Source organism: Arvicola amphibius, chromosome 5 (assembly GCF_903992535.2).
Source record: "Arvicola amphibius chromosome 5, mArvAmp1.2, whole genome shotgun sequence".
Classification (NCBI taxonomy): Eukaryota; Metazoa; Chordata; class Mammalia; order Rodentia; family Cricetidae; genus Arvicola; species Arvicola amphibius.
Window position 1 is genome coordinate 8,164,564 of NC_052051.1, and position 9,437 is coordinate 8,174,000.

The 9,437-nt window shown below is 48.9% G+C and overlaps 1 protein-coding gene across 1 annotated transcript; it reads right to left on the bottom strand.

The window, feature by feature from the left end:
- Positions 1–581: 581 nt before the first annotated feature.
- On the bottom strand, positions 582–8,762 carry Pfdn4 (prefoldin subunit 4). The gene is made up of 4 exons (XM_038330672.2): positions 8,735–8,762; positions 3,348–3,455; positions 2,334–2,474; positions 582–768 (listed from the first exon to the last, which is right to left on the bottom strand). Exons 1-4 carry the CDS (start codon positions 8,756–8,758, stop codon positions 637–639), a joined length of 405 nt encoding a protein of 134 aa, XP_038186600.1. The 5' UTR covers positions 8,759–8,762; the 3' UTR covers positions 582–636.
- Positions 8,763–9,437: the final 675 nt, after the last annotated feature.

Below are 9,437 nucleotides of genomic sequence, written 5' to 3' on the forward strand. Positions count from 1 at the left end.
GGAGGACAATTTGGGGGAGCTGCTTCTCTCCTTCCACCATGTGGGTCCCAGGGATCAAACTCTGCCCTCAGACTTGTTGGGGAGCGCTCTTACCCAATGATCGGTCCTAAGGTTTCTTTTCTTTCTTTTTTTGGTTTCTCGGTGCAGACTTGGCTGTCCTGAATCTCTCTATAGACCTTGAACTAACAGAGATCCTCCTGCCTCACAACTCTGCTGCCACACCCACTCTAAGCTTTTCTTTAGTTGCTTTGTAAGTTGAAAACCTAGCTGGGCAGGATCTTGCCCTGAGGTCACCAATCCCTTTAGCCCAGCTTCCTAAGGTTCCTTAAGATTGAAAATTGCAAGAATTTTAAAATGATAATGTAGAAACAAAGAGTGTTTAACTGCTTTTAATAACATGACATAAAGCCCCTAAAATTGATATAATCATTATGCAAAATACATACATGAATACTGTCTTCTTTTAAAAATATAAAATAAATAAGCAAGACATGTGAAAATAGGCAAGTTTCCATTAATTAAATGAAAAATTTAAAAAAAGAAAGTTTTCTTCTGTTTCATTTAAAGAAGGGAAATTATCATTTAAGACAATATTCAAGTTTATTAAACAAGGTAAAAAAAAGTATTATAAAATGTTTAGCTTTCATCCGCCTCAAGGTTTATGTTGCTGCCAAATTTTGCATATAACTGCACTTTCAAGTCAGCTAATACCCGCTGGATGGACGCCACTCTGGACTCTAAGGCGTCGATCTCTTCTTGCAAAGTTCTCTGGAAAAGAAACAGTTAATTGGCTTCAGGTGGAAGACTTATAAGCACATGGGTGGAGTTGTATTTGACAGGAATTTTAGGAAAAGAGCTCTAAACTGGTCAGGAGCAAACTGACAGCAGTAACTGGATCCAAGACCAAAAAGTCTGAAGGAGCAAACATTTAACTCAGGCAGGTACTAGCTCATCGTGGTGTCATGGCTGCATCCCAGTCTCTGCTGAGACTTGAATTCGGGGCTCCTGGAGAAGCAGCCAGTGCTCCTAACCACCGTCAACTCTCCAGCCCCTTCTCAAGGCTTATCAGACACAGATTCCATCTCTGGAAGACTCAGAAATCTGAAGAGATTTAAGTAACAGTCGAGCTAATGAAGCAACAGTGTCGGGGGCGACTGTCACCCACTTCTCACCAAGGGTTGGAAGCCCTCTCACTAGGCACTGCTAAAGCAGCAGCTTCAACCCCAGAACCACAGAACCACACTTCTCCCTATTTCCTCAAAACAAGCTTCTCAATGTGAGCCAAGACTTATGCATTGGGGGGTGTCAAGATCATGACGGGGGAACACACACAGAGACAGCTGACCCAAGCTCCTGGGAGCCTGCATGGGACCGAACTAGGCCTCTCTGCATGTAGCTGACAGTTGCGTGACTTGGTCTGTTTGTGGGACCCCAGGCAGTGGAACCAGGATCTATTCCTGATGTATGAGCTGGCTTTTTGGAGCCCATTCCCTATGGTGAGATACCTTACTCAGCCTTGATGGGGGGGAGGGGGGTTCCTGCCTCACTAATGTGCCAAGCTTTGCTGACTCCCATGGGAGGCCTTACCCTTTCTGAGGCATGAGGGAGTGGGGGGTGGGGAGGGGCTGGGGGAAGTGAGGGGGAGGGAGGGGAACTGCCGCTGGTATGTAAAACGAACTAAAAAGACTTATGCATAAGATCCCTCAGTGGAACATTACTACAGTAAAATATCGGAAACAAATTAACGCTAAGGGCACAGTGAGCAAACCAATGCCCATCAACACAATATTAAGATGGCGTCAGACAGTCATAAGCCAGTGGGGTGCTGGAGGCCTGCATGGTTCCCACTCGGTGTGCTGTGCTATATAGACGAGCATCCAACAGAGAAAATGCTCCGGCACCATATTAACTGACCCAGAGAGCAGTTACAGAGGGGGAGGGGAGAAGACGGGGAGGGGACGCTAGCAGAGCAGGCTCACCACCGACAGTGCCATCAGATGGGGCAGCTCCCAGGGGTTCATTTCAACTGTGTAACATGCTACTGCATCCTCCATGTTCTCAGCTGGAACCAAAGTCTGGGGGCCGGACAACCACAGCCGTGCACCATTTTCTAAGTCCTGAAAATTCTCTGGGCCTCTGCTCCTCACTCTAAACTGTGCCATTTGGATTAAATAAAACCACACCTGCGAGTGCTCAGAGCCTGAGCCGCTGCACCAAACACTTAAGTGCTAGCAGGCACCACCACTCCCTCCTCCTGCAATCACGTGTTCTTTATGCCAGGCTTCCCAATCTGAGAATTAGATTCCGTCACCTGGGGCAAGACCCCAGCATACCTTCGCTTCTTCTAACATTTCTTGGGTTTCTTCTTGAGAGTGGCTAATAAAAACGTCTCCAATCTGGTACGGAATCATCAGGCTGTCGTCATCGGCCAGCATGATGTCGTCGCAGGCATCTTCTAAATTCTGAAGGTGTTTCTGTCAGGCAAGAGAACAGCCATGGAAACACGGTCAAGATTTCCTGACGGAACCAAGAGTAGACTAATGCAGGGGCACAAGCTCTCTGAGGAACCAGCACCCTAGCTACTTCAGACAAGGAGATGCGTCCATGGACTCGCTCAGGAGCCAGCACAGCATCTTCTGGGTAGCTCTAGAATAAACCATGGCTCTTATTTCTCTGTGGTGGTTAGTAGGGTCCATGGCCACTCACTTTTATCTAACAATTCCCCACACTGCAAATCCTGTCATCCCTCAGAAATAGACCAAAACACCAGACGACAGATACACCTCTCAGTCTCGCTTGCCCAACAGGGTGTAGCACGCAATGATGAAAACCAATGTGTGCACTGGGACTGGAGCCTCTCAGAGAACTACATGGAAAGCCAAGCACAGGACATGCAGCAGCAGCTCAGGTCCCTGCATCTGACTGTAGGGCTCCAGGATCAGTAAACACAAGAGCAGTTTACCCCCAGGCAAGTCCTCAGGCATGGGTACAGAACTGCACTGAGGATACAGCGCGCAAGACTCAAAAGTCTCGCTCACTGTAACCCCCACCCTCCCTTAGGAGCACAAATGACCTCTCGAGCTGGGCTTGTACACCTATAACCACAAGTCAGGAGGCTGAGGCATGACTATGAGTTTGAGGCTAGCCTCAGCTATATGGTAAACTGTAGAACAGTTTGACAAAGCAGAACTCTACCTCAAAACAAACAAAAACAGACTTTGTATTTAACTGATCAGATAGACAGTGTCACCAGGGACAAGGAGCCACGAGGAGGCAAACACTTGCTAACCACAGCTCAGGGTTAAGGCTGCAGGATGGCCTTCTAACACAGGTGTGTGCGTCGGTACCTTCTTCACTTCTATTTCCTCCTTTAGCTCTGTGATCCGACTCGTATTTCGAGCAAATTTGTTTATTTTTTGTTGATCTTCAAAAGTAACATTGACATCTTCTGCAGCCTGAAAAAGATATTTAGTTTTCTGTAGAATTTCAATCAGGAAGTTATAGGTCGGCCACTTACGCTGTGCTGCAGTGAGCCAGTACACCACCCGTGCTAAGAAAGCGGAGGGCTCAAGGCCATGAGACACGGCAGTGTGTCACATGAGCTGTTCTCCACTCTACCATCTTCTCCATTATTCTAAAGAACCAATGTGAACAAATATTTGAAATATAAAAAAGCAAAGTCGTGATGATGATGATGGTGATGGTGATGATGATGGTGATGGTGGTGGTGGTGATGATGGTGGTGATGGTGATGGTGGTGGTGGTGGTGGTGGTGATGATGATGATGGTGATGGTGGTGGTGGTGATGGTGGTGGTGATAATGATGATAAAAAGAAAAGACAACTTGCCCAAAGGCAGAATTTCCCAAGCTGGGTCATTGTTTCACCAAGACATCCCCAGGAAGCAAAATGTTCCACAGTCAAACCCCCTTAGTGAACCTCGCAGGTTGTCTCTGAGGTACAAATCATATGAGCGCGCTTCTCCAGCTCTCAGCCTGACACACTGCTAGAGAGTCACCATGCATCTCAGCGGTTCTAGTTCATACAGTTAAAATCTGCATTTATTTTAATGTAGTGAGCCCACTACAAGGTGACAAAATTGAACGTTTCATATCTAACACTTGATGTGACAGAGCTGGAGACAAAGCTAAGTGTATAGACGACAAATTATGTATGAAATAACCAGAGCAGCTAACGCTGCCTGAGCTCCTCCGGAGGCTGAGAACCCTGCTAACCCCCACCCGGAAGGGTTTCACCAATGTCACCACGTCATAGATGACCAGCGACCCCAGAGTGCAGATAACTGTGCCAACCACAAGGCCAGTAAATGAATAGACTTTGATTTAAATGCAGGCGATCTGTCCTGAGTCAAGTGTACATATGCATGCCCATACACGTTCAGGTATGAGAATTCCTGTTCAGTTAGAATCCTATTCTTAGATTGCTTCAGAATCTTAGAGGGGTTCCAGTGTATTCAAAAAGGAAACTAAATACCAACCTTTCCTTACAGAGTATTTATTAAAATAAGGACAGGAGTACTCGACAATAGCTTAAAAGGGAGTGTGTGTGTAAAGAAGGGTCCTGCTAGTTGGGCATGATGCCCGTCTCAGCATGAGCGACTGAGGCAGGAGGATTACAAGTTTGAAGCTAGCTTTAGATACATAGAGAAACCGTGTCTCAGAAAGCTCAGAGTACTAGAGATAGAGATGCCATGGGTAGGAACGCCTGCTGCTCTTCCAAAGGACCTGCGCTGCTCTCGGTTCTCAGCACCCACACAGGCAGCTCACAACTGTTGTAACGCCAGCCCCAGGGCACCCGAAGCCCTCGTGTGCCCACATGCACACACATACAAACAAAAATAAAACTTTCTCAATGAAGCTACACTTATATATATTCACACTTATAAATAATATCTCAGATTGGAACGAATCAATTCAGGGACAGCAATAACGGCTGGTTCTTCTGTCAGCAGCGACACTAACTCTCAACAACCACACTGCACCAGCTCACCGTCTCCGGTAAGCTATGGCACGAGGTGCATGCACACAGACTTCTCCAGGAGATGAAAGGCAGCATAACTCAGTGGTCTGGACAGCAACAGGTCATCAGGCTCTCAACCTAGGAAGCAGCTCTGCATCAGACCCAAATTGCATGCCGGAAGAGCCCTTCCTACCATGGTGTGCACGGCATGAAGGTTCAACACTGTAGCTTCTATCAACACAAGGAGAAGCACTAGACACTGAGCAACCCCGAGGCGGACAGACCGCCATCCTGGTTGCTTTGCCTATGAGAACTACCAATCCTCTAGACAGAGAACCCTGAAGACTTCCTGCTTACCTTGGGCATGTACAGTGTTTTGTTTCTACAGTGAGCCTCCAAGCCCTAGAAGGCATTTACAGGACTCTATCACCATGAAGTCTTTAACAGTAATTTAAGTGAAAGGCACTAATGCAGTGGTTCTCAACCTGTGGGCCATACCCCCATGGGAAGAGGTTGAGTAACCTTTTCACAGGGTCACCTAAGACTATCGGAAAACACAGATATTTATATTATAATTCATAACAGTAGCAAAATTAATTAGAAAGTAGCAACAAAAATAATTGTATGGTTGGGGTCACCACAGCATGAGGAACTGTATTAACGGGTCGCAGAGTTAGAAAGGTTGAGAACCACTGGTCTAGCAGGCCCTGTTTGACAAGAACCTGGGCAGAGAAGTTTCTGAACTGGAATCTGATCTGATAATGGAATATGACAGATCAGACTGTTAATCTTTGATGACAAAGAGTGCTTCAAGTTGGTTGGCTATTTTCTATCTTCCCAAAGCAGGCATTTCCTGGTGTAGCCCTACCAAACAGCAGCCACAAGCAGGCACTTGGCACCCCTAGGACCCAGGTCCTTGAAGTGGTTTTTCTCCCAGTGGTTAAAGACTGTAGTCAGTAAGTTAAAGGCAGGGTGCTACTTCACCCTGAGTCGAGGGGTGGTCCCCAGCAGCAGCTAAGAAATTGGCACCTGTGAGCCCTGAAGGCAGACACTCCTACAATTCATCTTGTTTCTTTTTAAGGTGCTAGGGGAAGAACCAAGGTGGCAAGCTAGGCAAGCACGCTACCATACAGCTGCCCCCCACCCTGCTTCTACATTTCTTGAACTGCATTCTGGCAGGGAGACAGTAACTTTTAGCTGGGATGCAAAGACATCAAGAAGCTGGGTTAGCCCCCACATCATATGCACAATAGGTAAGCACTGCAGGGGTGTCCAACCTTTGGACATTGTGACATGATGTGATGCCATCTACAGATGTACTGGGCCACATTCACAGCTATCCTGGGATCAAGATTTCAAGGTGAGCATGCCCAGGATACAGCATGCACATTCTCTGGAAGGGTCTTGGTAGCTTTCATCAGAGGGCAAGCAACTCCTGTCTTAACTGAAGCCAGTTGCAGCAACTACTGAGACCAGTTCTTTTCTGGTACTGAAGGCAGCAGTGAAAGAAAGGCAGGGCACACTCCAAACCGCGCATGCAGAACTTTAGGTAATTTGCTCAGACCCTGGAGCTACCCCTGATCTGTCTGTCATCTGTGAAATGAAGAAGGTGCTTCTACCTTTGCAGGGATAGAAAAATGAGTCCCAAGCACAGGGCCTGCCTGGGTGTGCAATCACCCTTCAACAAACAATAGCTAAGGGCTTTGTCCGCTCAGTATTGCTTCCTACGTTCGATACAAGGCTAGCTCCGCTGGTGAAGTGCTCATCCAGCACATGTGAAGCCGAGTCCCACCCCCAGAACTGTATAAAATCAGTGTAGTGGAACAAGCCTGCAGCTGCCTAGCAGTCAGGAAGTGAAGGCAGGGGGATTGAGAGTCCAAGGTCATCCGCAGCTGCACAGTGACTCTGAGGCCAGCCTGAGCTAATGAAACCCCATTGAAAGGAAATGCAGGAAGGGAAGAATGGCAGAAGGGATCATTACAGATGTAAGGGAGTTCTGCTAGGTGTAAGAGACATGACTTGCTCTAGAGCCAAGAGAAAAATAAAATGCCCCGAGCCCTGATGATACCCTTTTCTTATAGCATCTTCTGGGAGTGTCAGAGGAATCAAACCAAGTTTAGGCACTGAGAGTTGGGTGCCCAGAAAAAAATAGTTTTCACCAACTTCAGATTACAGTCCGACCTCTGCTGCAGACCAGCCAAGGCTACAGTGACACCTTGTCTCAAAAAAACAAACAAACAACAAAAATCCACACAACCAAGGACAAACCTGAGTGTTTATCATGTAACTAAACAGTATATCATCTGGGGGCCCAATCTAACAAAAGAAGGCAAGAGGAACCTGTTTCCTACTTGGCCAAATCACCAGAGTCCTGGACCTTACTCTGCTACTGTCTAACACTTTGTGCGTGACAGACCAGGAGGGTGAGCAACTCCTCCTAATCCTGAAGCCTTCCAGTCTCTGCGATCATCCACTCTTGCATAAACTGGAAGGGCTGACCATCACCCTTCAGCGGTCACTGGATAGCAAGAACCAACAGCATTCTAAAGGGGTCTGAAAAGTGGGATGAGCTGGGCGGTGGTGGCGCACACCTTTAATCCCAGCACTAGGGGGCAGAGGCAGGCGGATCTCTGTGAGTTCGAGGCCAGCCTGGTCTACAAGAGCTAGTTCCAAGAGAGGCGCCAATGCTACGGAGAAACCGTGTCACACACACACACTTAAAAACTAAGAGCCTGGCGTGAGAACGCTGTTTAAATCCCAGCTTCTCTTCTGTGCTTCAGTTTCCTCATCAGCTAAATAAGGATAAAAACAGAATCCCCAAAGGTTTAAATAGTAAATAAAAATAAACAACACGCAAACACTATGAACAGAACCGAACACGCCGTAGAACCCCAACTGTTATTTTTTTTCCTGCTATTTTCTTTTTTCTACTTAGATTGCACACATGGAAATCCCTCTGGGTTATAATGCCCATGTGGAAGTTGAGCAGAGGATCGGATAGCCATGTAGTTTAGCTGCCCATCATGAATGAGGCCCTGGACTCACCCCACCAGCACACCAAAAGCCAGATGTGGTGGCAAACACCTGTAATCCCAGCAACTGCAAGCTGGGTGGTGGAGGCAGAAGAATCAGAAATTCAAAATCATCCTTCAGGCTGGAACACACACGGAAGACCAAGTCTTCTAAAGGTGTGATAAGACACCACACTGAGTGAGCTCCAGGCACAAATTATCGGGTGTCGTTTTATAATAAAATAATAAAGAGCAGTGGTTTGGGAACCGACCAAATCCCCTGACACTACACCTTGCCAGATGAGTCACCAAGGAATGGCTGTCAAGTGCGGGGAGTGGAGTGGGGGGATGGGGAGACCCGCGTCCTTCCTAAGGAGCTGGAGGAATCCGGGGTAAGCATCGCGCTCCCTCGGGCCGGCTCCTCTAACGCCAATCAACACCAGCTTTCGCCTGAAGGGCACCTGGGCACGGAGCGTGGACGGAGCCCAGAGGCTGCGGCACCGGGTCCCCCGGGATGCAGAGACCAACCCGGTCCCGGAGGAGAAGACTCACGAGCCTGGGCAGGTTAGACGCTTTCCCCGCACTGCGCATCCCGTGGCCCCGGCCCCTCAGATACCGCATCTCCTCAGAACCCCGGCCACCAGCACCCCGCGTCTCCTCGAACCCCTCCCCAACGCCCCGCATCTCCTAGGCCCCCCGCCGCCGCGCCCACGCCGCCCGGGACCCCGGCCCGGCCACACTCACCGCCTTCTTCATGGTGGCCGCCATCTTGGACTGGACCACGGGGCGCAGGGGGAAGACCAGCCGGGCGCGCGCCACCCCCGCGAGGTCCCTCTCGGGCCCCGATGAGCCAAGCCCCTCTGAGACACAGCCCTGTCTCCACACTGCTTCCAACGAGGTCTCTGACGGTGAATTCCAAGGACAAGGACTCAGGAAGGAACTATAACCTGGAAAGAGTTGGTACCTTCCAATTAAAGGGACAGGCGGCTTTCCTCTCGGCCGGCATAAACACCAAGTGCGGCCAATAGTCCAGCCAGAGAGTCCAGCCACGAGCAGCAGGGGGAGCTCTGGGTGCTACCCAGCTGGGAGGGTCGGGAGGAGGGAGAAATTCTTTTCCCAGTTCTTCAACAAGCTTTGAAGTGGCAGTGCTACCTAAAAAAGGAGCTACAGAGGCTGGGGGCGTGGCTCCGTCTCTTCTGGTAAAGTATTTACACTCAAGCATGAGCCCCTGAGTTCGATACCCAGCGCCCACATTAAAAAGAAAGGAAGAAGGGAGGGAGGGAGGAAGGAAGGGAGGGAGGGAGGGAGGAAGGAAGGAAGGAAGGAAGGAAGGAAGGAAGGAAGGAAGGAAGGAAGGAAGGAAGGAAGGAAGGAAGGAAGGAAGGAAGGAAGGAAGGACGGGCCAGGGAAAGCTACAAGCTGAAGGCACTGGCATGCAGACAACACT